Here is an 18,772-nt window from a genome sequence, read left to right on the forward strand (position 1 = left end):
TACTACAGGTGCAAGGATTTTTGGTTTTTTATTTGTTTTTATAGAAACAGGGTCTTTGTATGTTGCCCAGGCTGGTCTCAAACTGCTGGCCGCAAGCAGTCCTCCCACTTTGGCTGCCCAAAGTGAAGTGCTGAGATTACAGTCATGAACCGCTGCTCCCAGCTGATACTTTCTTTAATTAATAAGTAGACTTTGAGTGTTTTATTTCTTTTTCTTTTTTTCCCACTTTGTCACCCAGGCTGGGGAGCAGTGATACAATCACAACTCACTGCAACCTCGACCTCTCAGCCTCAAGCAACCCTCCCACCTGAACTTCATGAGTAACTGGGACTACAGACACGTGCCACCACACCTGGCTTAGTTTGGGATTTTTTGTAGAGATGAGGTTTTACTATGTTGCCTAGGCTGCTCTCGAACTCCTGGGCTCGAGCGATCCACCCACTTTGGCCTTCCAAGTGCTGGGATTACAAGTGTGAGTGACCATGCCTGGAGAGTGTTTTATTTCATTATTCCCTGACCAATCCACAAGGAACATTTCTTATCTTGCTAAGGATTACTACCACTATGTACTTTCAAACATAAAGACCAATATCTCTCATCCTAGAATGAGATTAAAAAGAAAACCTCAAGGGTAAAGCTATAAGCTGAAAAATTTGTTGAGATAAATGTTTATGTGCATACTATGTATTCATGGTAATACAGAGTAAAGTTTTTCTTAATGAGGAAGTATTCAAAGTTTTACAACACTATTGTTGAGATATAGAGGACCCATAAAATGCTGTCACAGTTAACTGCAATAGATGCTATTAAGTTAATTTTTGAAATCTGAAATTCATACGGTACTGGACCCCTAAAATGCTGTCACAGTTAACTGCAATAGATGCTATTAAGTTAATTTTTGAAATCTGAAATTCATACGGTACTGGAGCAGATTCTCACCATGTAGCAGATAATGGATTATCTTATACAGATTCACTTTCATGTAGCTATAAAAGGGCTGATCTTAGTAGGCTGCAAACCAATCACAGCAATTCACTCTGGGGAATATAGAATAAAGAGGGTGAGAGATCACTAATTACAGTTGCCAATATTTTCTATAGATGTGGCCAAGTCACCTTGTAAGAAGTGGTAGTATATGTAAGAAGCAGGAGTATATGTCTTTCTTAATACTGACATTACAAATATATGGAGTTAAGGTATCTCACAAATTCAAGTCCTTCAAAAATCTGCTCTCTCTATATATTGCCCTATACTAACATATTCTTAGAACAAGCCTGAGAGAGAAATTCCAACATTCACTCCACTGTTGGACAACAGTGAGTCTAAGAGGCTTCTAGTGAAAGATAACATCTTTTTATAAAAAGAAATTAAAAAGGTATGATATGTGATATATTTCCCCATTTCAACTAAATAAATATTAGTGGTTCTATCTTTTGATTGATAAGAAACTATATACTATTGGAGTTCTATATACAGAACAAGTTGAGCCAAAGAAAAGTAGGGAAAGGGGTCAGTAAAGTTGGTGCTGAGGGACAAGACTAAACACTATTTTTTAGGTCAGTGGTTCCAAGTTTGTTTCTAAGAGCTGATGTATGTTGTTTTGAAGAACATCATTTGATCCTCAATATAGTCCAAGCCACAGAAAAAAATTTTTTTATTATATCATGGCCTAACTGTGTTAACAATACAAGAAGTCAAAACAAATTTATATTAAACTTTATTTTTAAATGTTAAATAGTCAGTTGAAGGGGGTATGTTAAATACACAGCTTTGTGTCTTTTCTAAACACTTATTATTCATATCAAGAATATCAGGGCAATGCATTAAGAATGACTGTGAATCTTACAAGCCATATAAAATTAATTCTATAATGAACAAAATCCCTAATCTCCAAAAACCAAATATATTTAAATGTATATTTCTTACCATTTCTAACAGAAGCATCTGGAGCCAGAAGACTGACACAGAAGTAGAGGGTTTTTTGTTTGTTTTGTTTTGTTTTTAACATCATAGCATTATTTCCCTTTGACTTGTAAAGCCTAAGGTATTATCTTCTTGTGATGCTGATATTGGGAAGTAAAGAAATATTTACATTATGGGTTCTGTGATATAATGAAAGATATGTACTCTATATTACAAAACAGAAGAACCATGATTTAATCTTTCCCACAACTCAAACCATGTTAGAGAGTGTGCCTCATAATGGGTTTTTATTATGTTTTGTTCCATAAAGCATTTCTAGTCATGATAGTGGTAAACTGATATTTCAGCATTGTTTCTATAAGTCCAAATAGACTTTTCAAATCAGAATTCCATGCAGAAATCAGTCCTAAAGAATTACAACATTTTTAAGCATTTAAAAGAGCTATGAAATATTCTTGGACACTAAAATCCTTTATACGCATCAGGGCCTCAAACAGATATTTATACATGATAATAAGGGTAAGTGCAGACACACAAATCAGTACAAATTTAGCTATATGGATAAAGAGATGCTTCTGTTTGCATATGGATATTCATGAAAATTAGAGGGAAAAAGTCAAAACTAAATAAATATTTAATATTTCAGCACCTGTCATATAGTTTTTTGTATGTGTGTGCCTTACTACTATTGACTAGCAGTAGTACTGCTACTCTAACCAACTTCATTAAAGAATAAAAGAAAAGTAATAAGTCATTTCACACTCTGTCTGACCATTATACAATAATAGCAAGATTTCATGCAAGGGTACAACATTATGCCCGTCTGCAATCACAGTCTCTTTGCAAAAATCTCAATTCACACTTCACATGCAGCTAACCTTGTTACCATCCCTTCCTAAATCCATCAGTGTTGCAGCTGCACGTCTTCACAGCCCAACATCTTAAAATTCATCACTTTGGCACCTTAGCATCACTATAGGTCAAGATAAAGAATCCAACCAAGAATAATTAAAGGGCACCCAGATGTTTAGTTTACTTATCTCAAGTCTTTCCTTTAATATATTCGAATTGCCTGTGTGTACTATTTCTTTCATATTTTTAAGATATGTGCAATGTGATTATTTTAAGGGTATGAGACCTGGAACAATACATTTCAGACTTTTTTTTTACAAGTAGAGTTCTTTGTAGTTGAAATTTGAACAAGAGGCGTGATAATGAGTAGGTTGAGGGAAGGAAAGGTGTTATCTCATTAAGGTAATTACTAAGACATCCCTACCATTATATCGGTTTGAAAATGTGGCAATTAAAGCGCCCTACATGGGCTCCTGGAGATAAGAGAACAAGACAGTTCTCTTGGAACTTCTATAGTACGGTTAATGTGTGTCATGTAAATGAAAGGGTAGACTATTGCTATTTAATTCTTTTCCTCAAACCCCCTACCCTCACCCTCAAATTTCTTTGCCAGTTATGGTTCTTATTTTTTTTTTTCTTTAACCTGAATTTAGTTCTCATGAAAGGTGCTAGATTGACAACCCTACAAGCTAGAGCCCTCTACTTACCCACAGAATAGTTGGAGCACAGAAAACAACAGGGTAAGCTGGGCAGGCAACATGCTACCAACCTAAGTCAAAAGAGATCTGACCTTCCTTCCCACTCTTTAGTCAGGCAAGTCTCTTGCTCTGATGAGAAGGCTGCCAAATTGATACCCAAAGTCAGGAAGCCTTAAAATACATGTAAGAAAAATGGTAAATGATGTTCATAGCTTACTTCACCACAACCTATACTGGGTAACTCATGTGGCTCTCAATTCACTCGGGCTGAATTTACATAATTCAGTGAAACCACTACCTTTGGTCACTAATTCGTTTCCCCTCCTGAGCTGGTCATCTTGCTCTTGGCTCTTTCATTGCTTCCCCTCAAGATCAATAGTAATGTGATATACAAAATAACACATAGAAACCATTCTCAAAAATTTTGCTTTCATGGTCACGGAAATATTATTTTAAAATACAAAAATTAGCTGACCATGGTGGCATACACCTGGAGCCCCAGCTACTTGGGGGGCTGGAGTAAGAGGATCACTTGAGCCCAGGAGATTGAGGCTGCAGTGAGCCAAGATCCCACCACTGCACTCAAACCTGGACAATAGGATGAGACCTTGTTTCTATATATATATTTTATATATATATTATTTAAGTCAAAATTTAAAAAAGAAAATAAATGTCCAGCAGTGAAAGGATGGTTGACACACCTATGATACTGTTTTTTTGTTTGTTTGTTTGTTTATTTTAGCCACTACACCCGGGTTATTTCTTAATTTTTTTGTAGAGACGGGGTCTCACTATGTTGCCCTGGCTGGAGTGCAGTGGCACAATCACAGCTCACTGCAGCCTCAACCTCCTGGACTCAAGCAATCCTCCTGCTTCAGTCTCCCATGTAGTTGGAACCACAGGTGTGTGCCACTGCACCTGGCTAATTTTTAAATTTTTGCAGAGACAAGGTCTCACCATGTTGCCCAGGCTGGTCTTGAATTCCTGGGCTTAAGCAATCCTCCCACCCTGGCCTCCCAAAATGCTGAAATTACAGCTGTGAGTCACTGCGCCTGGGCACAATTATGACATATTTATGGAAGAGATTATTATATATCAAATATCATACTTACAAAGAGTTTTAAATAATATAAAGAAATACTTGTATTACACAGGAAAAACATATACATCCCAGATGAAATATGACACAACTACATAAAAATGCACTTAAAAATCCAGAAATTATAAACCAAATGTTAGTAGCGAGTGGTAGAAGATGAGTTTTTTCTTCTCTCTACTTTTTAGCATTTTATAAATTTTCTACAGTTAGCAGGCATTACATATACAGTAGGAAAGTTATTTTAATGATTTTCACAAAAAGTCTGTTTCTTTTGTAGTAGAATTTGACCACATAAATTTAACTCCATTAAAATTGAAGGTCAAGAATAATCTGAAAGTGCTGTAATCCTGTGGTTTCTGTTTTCTTTCCTTTTGTCTCCTATCCTTATAGGGAAAAAATAAAAATAGGAGAGGGGAAAAACCATTAAACAAATATGTTGTAGAAAAAAACTGAAGTTTAGAATGGGTATTAAACTAGATGACTTTTGAGATTCCTTCCAGTCCTGGGTTTGGATCAAGATGAGCTCTGCTTAAAATTCAATTACTTATTAATGTGGATGTTAGAAATATCCTCTGCCAAATTTCTGGGCAGAACCGAGTACCAGTCATGTTCCTTTAAGGGACTAGATCATTCATGGGAAGAAAAGAAAAGCCTGTAAAACATGATGCCAAATAGAAGGGATCCTTCTTGAAATGCCACTGCCTTATGCGGCACTTGTGTATAAAAAGCAGTGTTTTGAATAGTTGGGTTTTTAAATTATGTCCCAAAATATTAATTAATAGTAAGATCCAATGCATTTACAAGCTTAAATGTACATGGTCATCTTTTCATCATTGACATTCCTCAATGGAAATGTTTGTTTGACCTGTCACCTTTGGCCACATGAAAACACCCCAGACATGTGAAATAACAAAGTAAAAATCAGGAGGACAAGGAAGGCAGGGAATGGGGCGCTGAAGGGATTCTGCAAACTTGGGTCTTAAAAGTCTCCCAGCAGGCCACAACTTTCCTCTTTTGAATTCGCCCACCTGACACTTCTCACCAGACCCTTGGCCATCATGTCTACTATCAGTTTCTGAAATGAAAGCAGTCATTGTTGCTTTACTAAATGAGGTGGAAAGGTCTTAATGTTTATATATAAATTCTAATCTAATTGTGCCCCAATAAATATCTTCGTGGGAGGACTTTCAGAATGTGAGAGGCACTGTACCTTCTGCAGGAAAAATCAGGCCATGAGACTCAACATGGGCTGTGCGGAGCTGCCTAATATCATCCCTTAGGCGCCAGCAGGAGCGAAGACTTTCAACTCAAAATAATAATAGGAGACGGGAAAGAGGACGGGGTAACAGAAATTTGGGCCCCGGCTCTGCAACCAGGCACGCCCAGGTACCTGCCACTCAATGGCTGAAGAGAAGGCAATGGGAGAGCCCCTGCAATTGCTCAGCCAGCCGCGAGGGCAGTCACGTGAAGCCGCTGAGTAGAACTGTTTGGTGCGAACAACTGGCTCTTGATGGTCAGCTCTAATGTATGTTAGAGAAGTTTGTGGGGGAATCAAAAATGTGGATTCCCAGAAATTTCCAAAGCAATCCAGAAAAGAAGGAAGATAAAGGGAAATGTGCCATGCCCACGATTATCCAATTGTGCTTTATGTGACTTTCTGGACCAATCTATCAATGCATAGTAATGAAAGATTATGTGAAACTTATGTATCTATACACATATGAGCATGTTTAATGCAATACCTCAGTGTGTTCACTCAAGGCCAGTGAGGAAGTAGGTGTCCCATTAAAATCCTCTTAATTTAACGGAAACAATTTGATAAGCTTTCATTAACAGAACATTTGTGGGAAATAAGACAGATGAATAAGAAGGTGATGCTTTGAAGTGGCTACAGCTCGGATGCACCCTATTTCCAGTGGGATACTGTCTTTCTTAATATCTAATCTAGAATCTCTGCTCATCAGTTTTCAGATACCCAGTCTGCGGGAGGAAAGAGTTGCTTCAAGAGGAAGTTGGGCAATCAGATTATCAACGCTACTAACAAACATTATTTGCATTTTTCACAAATTATGACACGGCAATTTTATCAAATTGGAGATACATTTAAAATCAAAAGGTTAAAATTAAATCTTTAGAAAAACAGTTCACCCTACAGGAAACCTAGCTAATGTGCTTGGGAGACTCTCACATTTGAAAACTACACCAAGTAACTTAGCTTTCCTGAAGTAGGAAGTGAATAGCACGGACTTCCACATTTATTTCCTAACACTCTGTCAGCTGATTGGTTTTAGAATGCAGACCACTTTTACACCACAGGCACCCTCATTTTGTATTATAGGAGTGAGGAAACAACGCACCACTAATATCTAATTCCTCTCTCCTAAAGAAGCATTATAAATGTACATTGCTTTATAGAAAACTTTCCCTCCTAGTTCACGTGAGGATGAACTGTGCCTGAATGGGCGCCCTGGAACACCTCTTCCACCAGTCCCCAGAGGCTCTGAGGGAAACCCCGTCTCGCGAATAATGCTGAATCTATAGACGTGGATAATCCATTGCACTACATATGTCTACCGGTTCCTAAATTCCACTTAGCGTTTTCGTACTTCCAACTATAGCGGGAAGGAGGAAGAGAAGAGCCAGAGGGGAAGCAGGGGGTGATCAACAAAGAGGAGTTGACTTCCAAGAATTGAAGGGAAATCTGAAGGAGGTATCATTTGCAGTCATGAGGCCTCGAGGGGTGGGAGTGAAGCTGGATGCAGATAAGAGCTCCCAACTGAGCAAAGATTATTTTATTGTCTTCACAGTAGGAGAAGGCTTTATATTCCCTCCAGAGCCCACCGAGATGTGAGAGAAGGGCCCTGCTCTGTAGGCCATCCCAAGCACCGTCCTTGAAAGCGTCTGGATTCCCATCCCAGGCTTATAGAGCCCCTATCCTGATGCGCCCATGCCTCCCTGAAGCGCTGTCTGTACCCGAGCGCAGGAACTCGTGGCGGCCGGGCGGTCCTGAGGGCAGAGGAGCGCGGAGCCCAGCTGGGGTACTTGCTGAGCAAGAGCCCGCGCGGAGCCGGCGCGCCGCAGCTGGGCTTCAAGGCCGCCGCGCCAAATCCCTGGCTGCGCCGCGTGTGAGAATCGCTAGGAGGCGGCGGGAGGAGAGCCACACTGAGGGCCTCTTCACTAAAGAATCAAGTCTGACGGCGGGAATGGGGGTGGGTAGGGGCGGGAATCCATCAGCTCCACAAAGTGACAGGGCCCTTTTATCGTAAATCAAGTTCAATCTCGCTCTCGGGAAGGTCCTCTTCTTTCGGCGGAGCTCCCGCAGGGGCGACGCGCTGTCCCAGACCCGATAGTAGCAAGAGCTGGGAGAGACCCAAATCTGTATCGAGAGGGCGCGGGCTGAGAGCCGCGGTGGGGAGCCGGGCCTGGGCCCAGCGCGACCTGCACGGCAGCTGCCTCGGGAGCGCTTCTGCTCTGCCTGCGATGGCCGAGGCGGCGGCTCGCCGAGCGCGCTCCGAGCTGTGCGAACAGAGGAAGTATGTGCCAGTTAGAAGCGTTCCGCCGGCCACCTCGTCGCAGCCGCGGCGCAAGGTCTTGGAGCCCGCAGACCTGAGGCCCGACTCCTCCCTCGTCGGCTTCCACTAATAACTTATTAAATAGGGACGATTTAGAGTTGATCTGTCACTGAGCACTACTTACCCTGAGATCTTTGGGTTTCTGAATTACTTTATTGATCTGAAGATTTTGTTCTTTGGAATGTGACCCTGTTTGGACTTAGAGCTAATCAGGAAACGCTGCCGGGGAGGGTGCTTTGTAACCACTTTGCCTACCTCCCCCCGGGCGCCGCCGACCCTTCCTTGACGCGCTCGCTGCGGCAGCCTAGGCTTTACCCGGAACCCGCCGGCCCGGGTTACCTAACTCCACCGGGTGCCCTGGGAGCTGTCTGTGGTGCTAGCAGAAAGAAACCAGGAGCGGGAGACCCAGTGGAGAGGAGGGGACAAAATGAGAATGTGAGGTTGACCGAGACGGTCCACCCAGCAACACTCAAACTGACAGAGACCTTCAAAATTCAGCCGGAAGGAGCGGGGGAAATAGTCCCATCTGGGTCATCTCATCGCCCCGAGACAGCTGACCGGTTTTCTAATCCAAGAGGCCAATGACACCTCCCTTTCTCTGAAAGCACACCTCCCCACAGCCCCAAACACCCCTCTTACTTACCCCTACCCAGCCCTGCGGATGAGGTAAGAAGTCAGGGCACTCAGCACTGGACCCTAATAAGAGTCCCTAACTCCAGAAAAAGACACAAATGTTAGCAAAGAAGCCCGGAGATGACCAAAAAATGGGACTGGACAAAGACCTAGTGGGAGACTCAAAGAGCTTGGGGATATTGTTCCAGAGTCCATAGGCGTAATCCTGGAGAAGCCCCCACTCACTCATCTGCCCACACCTCTCTCTAGTCAACAGCCAGGGTACAGGGCAAGCCCAAATTCCCTACCAAGAATTCAGAGATGCAAAAGAAACATCAATTCCCTCCAAGGCTTGACCCTGCCCCGATCATGTCCACCAGTGGTGAAAAGTCTCATTCTTTCCAAGCATGTTGACTTCAAGCTTGGTTTTTTCAAAAAACAGGCAGCTCTCTTCCAGTATATTTTTGTAACCACGTGACTTAACAAGAACTAAAGTTTCCCTTGCCCTGGGGAGATCTTTTCCAAATATTTTTAGAAAGTTAAAAATATAACAAAACAAACTACTCACAAGTGACTTGTTTAAAGAGGGGAGGTGGGATCCGACAGACTCCTGGGGAAGGGCTGCCTAGGCAGGAGTCAGATGGCAGGGAGGGAGGAGGAGGGAGAGTAAGCAGTTTTATTTGCAAGGGAGGAAATCAGCTGTCTAATTTGCCATCGTGCAGGCTTTCATTTTAAGGGGTGGAGCAAAATTAAACAGATACAGGGTGGTAGGTATCTTTGCTGGAGGCATTGAGCCAAGAAGCAATCACTACTTTGCAACTCATTGAAAAATCACTCGTTTGGGCTAGAACAGCTGGCTGCTAGCCAGGGAGTTAACTTCTTCCTTCACACTTACTACAGATTTGTGCTAGGTTTGCTGGGGTCCCTGAGCTGATCTTGGTGTTGGCAAATCTAAGAGGCCTTTGTAGGTCTTTAAACGTCTCTCTGAAATACATTTGTATTACTGTGTTTCTGTAGGAAGCAAAGATTGTCACTGAAAGTCCCCGTTTTTCTAGCCTTCGACTTAATCAAAGGAGCAATCTAAACAGAGTCCAGCCACAGAGTGCCCTTCAGACACCAGCTGAAGGTGGGAAAAAAGAAAAAGAGTACAGCTCCCAGGGACAGCTGTCCTCTGGTTCTCTGTAACTCCAGATTTCCCACGAGAATAGGCCTCTGCCTGTTACCTTGTTCCTCACTTCTCAGAAAACCTGGGGTTGCACTCTTCACCTCCTAGCCAACCCCCCAATTTAGTTGAGCAGGCACAGAAGGAAAGAAGGACCCTTTGTGAAGAAAAAAATTGGGTTTGCATTTGACTTTTAAGCAAGTGACTTTTGAATACTAGGGCACCTGCTGAGATGCCCTTTGCAGTACTGCTGCAGAAAAAGAAAAGAAAGAAAAAGAAAGAAGGAAGGAAGGAAGGAAGGAAGGAAGGAAGGAAGGAAGGAAGGAAGGAAGGAAGGAAGGAAGGAAGGAAGGAAGGAACGAACCAGGCACCCACCCAACTTTTCTTCCTAGGACAATCTCCCCCAGCCCACAACATCCAATCTGCCAACTTGTACGCAACAGCAGGTAACCAAACAAATTTAGAAAGGACATTGACACATTCAGTTGCATGATTTAGGGGGTGAAAGAAAACATGACTTTGAAGAAACTTGGATTTGGGGAGGACTATAATGCATCCTGAGTAATTGCTAGCAGCAGAGGAATATGAGGTTAATTAAGAGATCTTGTCTCTGTAGGCACAGTGCTTCCCCCTGCATTGTCTACCTCAGGAGTTCAAGTTCAGCCTTGAGTGTAAAGCAGCAGTGGGCAGACTTCCCGGCCCACCCTCCTGCAGGTGGCTGGGGACCGCTGGCAGCAAATGGGTGCTCTGGCCTTGTTTGGATTTGTAGTTTTGTGTGTTTTTCATACCTGGATCTGAGTTAATTCTTTGTACAGATTCTTTGTAGGCATGAACTCTGTGGCTTCTCAAATCCCTCCTTGTGCCTAGAGTTGAGCAGCCCTGATTTCAGTACAAACAGAAACTATAGCACCCTCAAACCTTGGAGAGTGCCTTTTTAGGCCTAGGCAGACCACTTTTAAACTGTTTAAACTTGATCAAAAAGCCCAACTGCCAGATGAAACAAGGAGGGTCTGCTAAGTGCCTAGGTATTAGACATCCTAACTAGACATAGCAGCGCCCAATTTCCAGCCAAGCCCAGCTGTCTAAGTTTGTCTCAGCGAAGCAGGCAGAACATGAGAAGGGCCAGTCCAGACCCTTTTGTTAGAATCAAACAAGACCAAGACCAAGTTTAAAGCAAATTGATGAGCTGGAGATAAATCTGCAAACCACTTCCTAATTAGCCAAGATCTGATCAAGGTGCCCCCAGGCAATTTCCACCTGGATTTCACCTTTCTTCTCTTCTTCTTTCTCACCCCTCCTAAATATACATTCCCACATCACTTCACATTTTTAACTACACTAAGGTTCAACCGTCAGAGAAAGCTGGAGGCCAGGTCCAGATGTATTTTAGCGGCTTGTATTACCTCTTTGTCACTGTACTAGGGTATGAGTGAGGATAGAAATGTGAGGATACCCACATATGAGATCTGACTCTGGCTACTCAGGAAGTGACCTGGGGGCTAGAGAGGAGTGGGAGCAACCTGGGAACTGTAGCTGTACTAAGTGGCTCCTTCATACAGTTCTGAGCACTGAACCTGGTGGGGAACCAGCCTCATGGGGGGTGAGGGGTGGTGTTTATGGTTGACTTAGGCCAGGGTGCTACAAATATTTACTTACACACACTCACACACACTCCTAAAGCAGGCAGCGGGCCTCCTCCACACTCTGGGCAGGGTCTCCTATTTTGCAGTCCCAGCTGTCCCAAGGGTGCAGATAAAAGGCTTGGCAGCCAGTCTCAGCCTGAGTTCACCCTTGCAAAGGAGCTCCAGGCATCGCAGCACAACGAACTCACTAGGACAAGCGGCTTCGCATGGGGCTGGGGGCTGGACGCCTGCCGCCAGGGACTGAGAAGGCAACGATCAAAGCTGCCACAGGGGTTTGTTAGTTGGGCCTCTCCAAGTCCCCCCAGGGCGTCCTAATTGCTCGTCCCACAGCCTCCCGCTCACAGGCTGTCCGACCGCGCGGGCGCCCAGCCGCGGGCAGCAGAACAGCTGCAAGGCCCGAGGAGAGTCCGCCTGCCGCCCAGCCCCTGTCGGCGTTGTCATCACTGCCCAACGCTTAGGACCCTTGCTGCCCCAGGAAAACCCCTAGGAGGAGGAGGAGTGGACCGAGGGATCACCACACCATCGGTCAAGCGGGGGCCTCTATGCAGGTCAGGACGGCAGCAAGGTTGGTCACCGACTTAGCCAGCACCAACAGCCTACAGGTACAGATTTTCTCCCAGGGCCTCCTGGGTTGCTTTGAAACCATCCACTTAAAGAGAAAGGAACTCACACTTATCAAATAATGGTTCCGAAGAGGCCAGCACAAAAAATGGAGCTGCTTTTATAAGCCAACCCAACTTCTTTACGGATTTTGTAAATTCCTAATATTTCAGAAGAAATTTGTCGTTCTAAACCAAGTCAGCACTTCATCATAGTACATTCTGCTTTAGTAAAATCAGCTCCCTTGGATTTCATCACTTGTTAAAAAAAGATAAACTTTATTTTTGTAATTTTCAATCACAAAAAAATCTATATTTTTGTCTAAGCATTTATTTTACTGAATCAAAAAGACATGAAAAGAAAAATCATGTTTTTACTAACGTATATAAGTGACTCTTTTTGGACAACATATAATAAATATGATATATCACTTATCACTCAGTCTTTCAAATGTACACTTTTTTCATATTATGGAGCATGCCACTTTTCCAAAAGAAAAAAGGTCATGAGAAATCAGTGCAAAGTTCTCAGTCACCCTCCTCTTTTCTCTGGGGCAGACGGAATGTCCTCGGCAACGCCCTTTGCCTCAGCACTTGAGGCTGGCTGTCCATCTACAGTTCTCTCTGCCTGTGCGGTTTCCGCTCCGTGCCCTTCTTTCTTCCCTCCTGAGCCCTCCCCCCTCCCTCCCTCCTGCTTGTCCCTAAAGTCATTTTTTTAAAAGAATCTGAGGTTTTGTTTTTGTTGTTTTCACTTACTGGTCGCACTTTGAGTGGGGTCAGCATTTTCGCCAGTCACACTGCTGTGGGGGAGCTTTCCAGCCCTGTTTCTAGGGGTGGGGAGATGGAGAGCAGAGGGCTGGCTCCTCTTTGGGGGTCCCCGACCCACTGGTAAGCATCTTTCTCTCTTACTCCTCTGCCTTCCAGAGTCGGCTGCAAGGGAGGCCTAGTGGCCTGGAGCGGGGAGAGGAAGGGCAGCAGTCCGGGTTGGGCAGGGATATGGGGAAGGGATTGCAGTGCCTTCCTGCAATGTTTTCACCGGGGGTGTGGGGTGCCCGGGATGGGGCTGGACAAGGGATTAAGGGCTGGCTGTCCCCCAGGCCCTAGGCCGTGGATGAGCACGCGGGGCACCAGGGGCCGCTGCAGCTGGGGATGGGGTGCTGGAGGAGTCCGGTACATGCTGCTGTACATGGCAGCGGCAGCCGCCGCCGCCGTAGTGCTGTCCATGCTGCCCAGCAGGCTTGGGTGATAGAAATAAGGCGATGGAAACATCCTCTGCAGCGCTGAGTAGTTCCCTGCCTCGGCCAGCAATTCCAGGCCCACCGCTGTCTGCCGCTTCCACTTGGTCCTGAAAGAAAGCGGGCGTGCAGGCATGCTGTGGGCATGGTCCAGGCACCAAGACCCAGCCCCTTCTCTGGCCCCTTCCTGCCTCCTCCTTCTTTCTCCCCTGGGTGGCAGGAAGACTCAGAGACCTATTCAAACTGGCAATGCACTACATCTCCTGCCCCAGCCTTGCTCCCAGAAAGACCCAAACCCAAAGCCAGTTTTGTAAATTATACCTTCAATGGCAGAGACCCTCACAAATGAGATCCTACAAGCTTTGCTGCCTTTTCCTAAAGCTCTGCTCTGCTGTTGCCCCCCTTGTAGTTTGACTACTTCTGGAAACTTTCCTTAGGGCCAAAGGAGACTTCCACAAGCAGTCACTTTCCTCCTTCCTTAATTTCCCTTCCACGTCCCCCCACTCCCAGCAATCCCAAAGAGTCTGCTCTCAGCCCCTCTTCCTTCCCCCACAGGCTGAGAGAGAAGAAACCGTAAACAAAAGGATGCAGAGACTCCTAAGTCAGGGACCCCAGCCCCTCTCACTCCCCAGGGCTGGGAGACATATTTCTCTCATAAGCCTGACAGGACCTTACAGTGGGCAGGGAGCTTAAGGGGAGGATGGCAACAAGGTCTCAAAATGGAATTCATTTGAGGGAGGGCTCTCCCAAGGGCAAAGTACCTCCTGGCCATTCTGAGGGGGAAATGCATTTCAAGATATTTCCTCCTCAGGGAGAAAGTAACAATCAAAACCTGTGATCAGCTTTTCTCAGTCTCCTCCTTCCCCCACTGCATACCCTGCTAGGAAGAAGAGAGCAGGCGGTTGCTCAAATGACTTATGAAGGAACGCAGGACTGGTGGGCCATCCATACTCGGCAGCTCCAGCCAAATTAATAAACATGTCGCCCATTTTAAATTGGCTACAAATGACACTAATGTTTTCCGACAGAATTAGGGTGGCTGAAACCGTATGTAATGAGACAGAAAATTATGGTAAAGATGACGACTGGATGGGCATTTCCAACCGCACTTATGGACGATTAGAATACAAGCGAGAGAAAAGGAGGGGGAGAGAAAATCGAGACAAGGAGATGAGTGCCAGTCTTGAAAACATAGCGAAACCTCTGCCTCAGATTGCCCAGGTTCCGCTCTACACTTCCCGGCCCAGCAAGCACTACCAGCCACTTTTGCTTTCTTAATTTCCCTTCTAGAGAAGGAGCAGTGCCAGGAAGGTTCTGCAGCACTCTTGCTCCATGTTGAGACAGCAAAGGCAGCCAGTACAGGGGACAGACCCACACTCCCTCCTTCTCCCTGTACGGATGCTTGGCCAGCCGCCGATTCTCCAGCCTGCAGCTGCCAAACCAACTCTAACCCAGCTGGGCTCTCCTAGTCTCTGCAGCTACACTGACCAAGGCTGGGACCCTGCTTCTCCCAGCCGCCTCACAGGCCAAAGCAAGGACATTTATGCCGAGGCGGCTGGGACAGCTCTGTGGAGATAGCAATACCTGGGCCGGGCCTTGTTGTCATCAGCTACAAACCTTTGGAACCAGCCTGGGGCAGGCCCAAGGGGTGCACCGCGCAGGCTCTCTGGACCTGAGTGTCAGCTGCACAGATGTCTCAATTTGAGAAGGTGTGGCTTCATTGATTTGGGGAGGAAGTGGGGGGAATTCCAGCGGCTCGGGTTTCAGAGGAAAAGTAACACCTGTTAAAGCACTTAGAAGTGCAAAATTGTCCAAATTTCAGCTGCCCTTCAGTCCCTCTCACCTTGGGGGTGTGGCTCATCCCTGCCTCATCCTTAAAGCACCCAAGTGCCCACTCCAGGGTCTCTCTCAGTCCTTAGAGTCTCTGGAGGCCAGGAGAGAAGAAGATTCATGACTTAAATGGCCAGACACCTTTGTTCCCACAAACTGCCTCCCTTACCTGCGGTTCTGGTACCAGGTCTTGACTTGGGTGTCAGTGAGGTTGAGCGCTGCAGCCAGGTCCATGCGATCCTGCACACTCAGGTACTTCTGCCGCTCAAAGCTACGCTCCAGTTGATTGAGCTGGTGGTCGGAAAAAGCTGTCCTTGCTTTTCGAGGCTTCTTGGCTCTCACAGGGGGACTCTCACGGCTACTCGTAATCTCCCGGTCTCCTTCCTCCTTTGTCCCTACCATAGAAACCCAGACACAGTGGTAAGTTAGCCTGGAATGGGGAAGGACTGAGTGTCCTCCTGGCATACACTTCCACATTCCCAAGCCAACCACTGGCCTCAGGGGACTACACTCTGCCACCCCCAGAACACACACACACTCAGGCCTTAGCCCATGTGGAGGAAGAGGGCTGTTTTCAGACTGCAGAGTGTGGGGCCTTGTTCAGAGGTTCTAAAGGGGGCCTAAAAGGGGGTCTGATCTTCACATGGTTGGAAATTAAAAAGTAAAAATTTTTAAAAATAAAACTTTTAAAAAGGGTTATTTTGTTATTGTTTCCTTGATTGAGAGAGATGCTTTCCCTTTCCTTTATTGTTTTCAGTATTGTTTATTGATCCTTGTTTTTCTGGTAAAGAAATATGCTGACTTTGTTTAACTGATTTGGTACTTTTCAAAGGGTCTTTCTACTCTTTTTTTTTTTTTTTTTTTTTTTTTGAGGAGGGGGCATCTTTTTCATTTTACTTTTTTCTGTTTTCTGAAAGTTATGGGTGTTTGTTTTTCTTTTTCAGATGCACCTGGGAAATGTTGGAATCAAGCTTTCTGAAGCCTGCATCGGGTCTTTTAAAGTTTCACAAAGAGTATGTCACCCAAACACTGAGTTGAGCTCAAAATCACTGAGCCCATCCAGGTGACAGCATGGAGATTTCCGGATTCTATTTGTCAACTTTGGTTTTTTACTGAAATGCTGGGAAATCGATATGTCAATCCCTCCCTGTTTGTACCCGTTTGTGCAGTGCTCCTTGATCTTCCCTGCAGGAAGAACAATAATCTCTCTAATTGACCCACTGGGGAGGTTGGTGCACAAAAAATCGCCAGACCAGACTGTACATCTGTTTTGGACACTATTATGCTAATGCTATAATAGTAAAATGAGGAGCTAACGTCCTACCTTCCAGACAGTCAGCATATTTCTTTACCAGAAAAAACAAGGATCAATAATAAAAAACAACATATCTGTAAAGGAAGAAAAAACGCTCCTGGTATATTAAAACTCTTCCCATGCAAAGACTACCACATTTACTTATGAAATTGTCTGAGGAGAAAATGGGAAAAGGGAGTTCAAGGACAATTTCCATTGTCATCTTTTTTTTAACAAAAAGGAGATTAATCCAATTTCAAAAGATTTTATTTTTATAAATACTACCTCCTAATTACTTGTAAGGGGCCAAAAATCTTCATAGGATACAGATATTCAGTTGAGGCCATAGGATAAGAAGGGTGCTTTTAAGAAACTGATTACAAATTTTTACGGGCTTCCCTATACTAACCACGATCTAATTTTTTAAAAGTTGCTCTGTTCATGAAACTCAGAAATTTTTCCTTCATTAAAACCGATAATTCCTGTGATGGTGTTTAGAAAATAAGGTGGGGGGTGAAATCACTTGCATTAAAGAACGAACACCAGGTTGTGATCACATCCACGCTAGCTAACTGGTTTCTCTCTCCCACCTCCCCACATTCCCATTCCCATTCCCAAAGTCTCAGCTAGAAAAACCCCAAGTCCATCCCTTTTATCAACGAAAAGTATTTCCTGTCGGATGCCCTCCACCCCCCCTTAACCCCCAATAGATTAAAATTAAGTAAAACAAAGGAAGGAGCTGGATGGCCGTTGAAGGTTGTGGGGTAGAAATTTAACAATAAACAGAACTTCGAAGAGTCCCCAAATCTCACGCCCAGGCCTCCCTTCAGCTTGCAGTCTTTTAACCGTCGCCCAGTCGCCCGAGATGCGCCCGGAATCGCTCCCCAGCAGAGATCTGCTGAAGGCTGAAGGGGAGATTGGGAACCAGGAGGACAAGCCAAGAGCGCTGGGTGGCGGGACTCACCATGGCATTTGATGTCGCTCTGGGAATCCTCCCGCTTGTCGAGTTTGGTTTTGCTGTCCTCCTGCTCGAGCTTTGGCCTGAAGCTCTCGTGCACTGCGTTGCTCTCCTGCTTCGGGGTGTGGTGGGGAGAGGATACGCTGGTGCTGTAGGGTGCACATGCCGCCAGAGGTTTGCTGTCGCCCAAGATGTCCTTAATTAAAAAAGAAGACGTAGAAGTCCTGGGGGCCGAGGCGGCCGAGCCCAGCTGCTGAGCGGGCGGCGGCGGCTGCTGTGGCGGCGGCGGCGGCGGCTGCTGTTGGGGCGAAGGCTGCAAACTTTGGGTCGGGGCCGCGGCCAGTGGTGGCGGCTGCTGGCTGTGGTGGAGGTGGTGATGATGCTGGGTCGCGTCTGCTACCAGATGCTGCTCCGGGGGCTCCATGGTGACTGAAATAGGAGAAGAAGGCGCCGTCCCTACGGTATCAATCTCCGAACAGGGAGATGGGGTGGCCTGACTCCTAAAATCCGCGGTCCTGGCCTCACCGAGCGGGCGGAAATCTCCATTCATCATGCCCGGGCTGCCTGAACTGGCACTGGATAAAATCGTGTCTATTCCAAAACTCGACCCGCTGGCCCCTTCCATTGTTGTCATTTCTACATGAGGTCCACGCCACTCCGCCGTTCAGCAGCCGCCCGGAACCAGCGAAGGAAGCTATCGATCGCAAAACAAAATAAACACCAAACAATGTTGCCGCCGCTTAAAAAAAAAAAAAAAGTGGGGCGGGGAGAGAAGGAAGGGTAATTGGGAAGTGGCAATCGGTGGATACTTTCGACACAACTTTTTTTCTCTTATGCAAAAAGTAGGAGTGGGAAGAAAAAAAGATGATGCGGGGCGGGTGGGGGGGGGGGGTAGTTAAAAATTTTTCTGAGAAAGCTCGGAACGTGCGCTCCAGGAACTAGCGCTCCAGGAACGACTGCGCACGTGGCGCGGCGGTGGCGACGCGGAGGACCCAGGCGAAAGCGCAGGCGGCGGGAAGCTACCCCGAAGCCGCCGCCGCCGCCGCCGCTGCCGGGGTCTGCCCACAGCCTGGCACCTGGCAGCAGCGGTGGCGGCGGCGGACGCGGCAGGTGCAGCGACGGCGAGGCCCGGGCGGCCGCGCGCCCTCAGAGCTCCCCTGCGGCTCCCGAAGTGGCAGCCGCGCGCCACTCGGTAGCCCCGTAGCCGAGTTTCTGAACTTTCTTGGAAAGTTGCGGGGCAGACACGGCCGCAGCGGCCGCGGCAACGCGAGGAGGAGGAGGAAGAAGAGGACAGC

The 18,772-nt window shown here is 46.0% G+C and overlaps 1 protein-coding gene across 2 annotated transcripts; it reads right to left on the reverse strand.

Moving 5' to 3' along the window:
• Positions 1–10,489: 10,489 nt before the first annotated feature.
• Positions 10,490–18,485, reverse strand: BARHL2 (BarH like homeobox 2). 2 transcript variants are annotated; one of them, XM_021943910.2, is made up of 4 exons: positions 18,003–18,485; positions 17,484–17,906; positions 15,395–15,620; positions 10,490–13,505 (listed from the first exon to the last, which is right to left on the reverse strand). In XM_021943910.2, exons 1-4 carry the CDS (start codon positions 18,109–18,111, stop codon positions 13,193–13,195), a joined length of 1,071 nt encoding a protein of 356 aa, XP_021799602.2. In that variant the 5' UTR covers positions 18,112–18,485; the 3' UTR covers positions 10,490–13,192. The 2 variants fall into 2 exon arrangements, with proteins under 2 accessions (XP_021799602.2, XP_017799968.3); XM_017944479.3 differs by having other exon boundaries at positions 17,484–18,483.
• Between the last annotated feature and the right edge of the window lie 287 nt (positions 18,486–18,772).

This window comes from Papio anubis, chromosome 1 (assembly GCF_008728515.1).
Source record: "Papio anubis isolate 15944 chromosome 1, Panubis1.0, whole genome shotgun sequence".
NCBI classification, from domain to species: domain Eukaryota; kingdom Metazoa; phylum Chordata; class Mammalia; order Primates; family Cercopithecidae; genus Papio; species Papio anubis.

Excerpts from the sequence above, each read along its gene's own strand:
- BARHL2 (XM_017944479.3), bottom strand. The coding sequence starts at position 18,111 with ATGACAACAATGGAAGGGGCCAGCGGGTCGAGTTTTGGAATAGACACG. Across the intron at positions 15,621-17,483 it reads GAGCGACATCAAATGCCATG|GGACAAAGGAGGAAGGAGAC; the intron begins GTGAGTCCCGCC and ends TTTCTATGGTAG. Across the intron at positions 13,506-15,394 it reads ACCTGGTACCAGAACCGCAG|GACCAAGTGGAAGCGGCAGA; the intron begins GTAAGGGAGGCA and ends GCTTTCTTTCAG.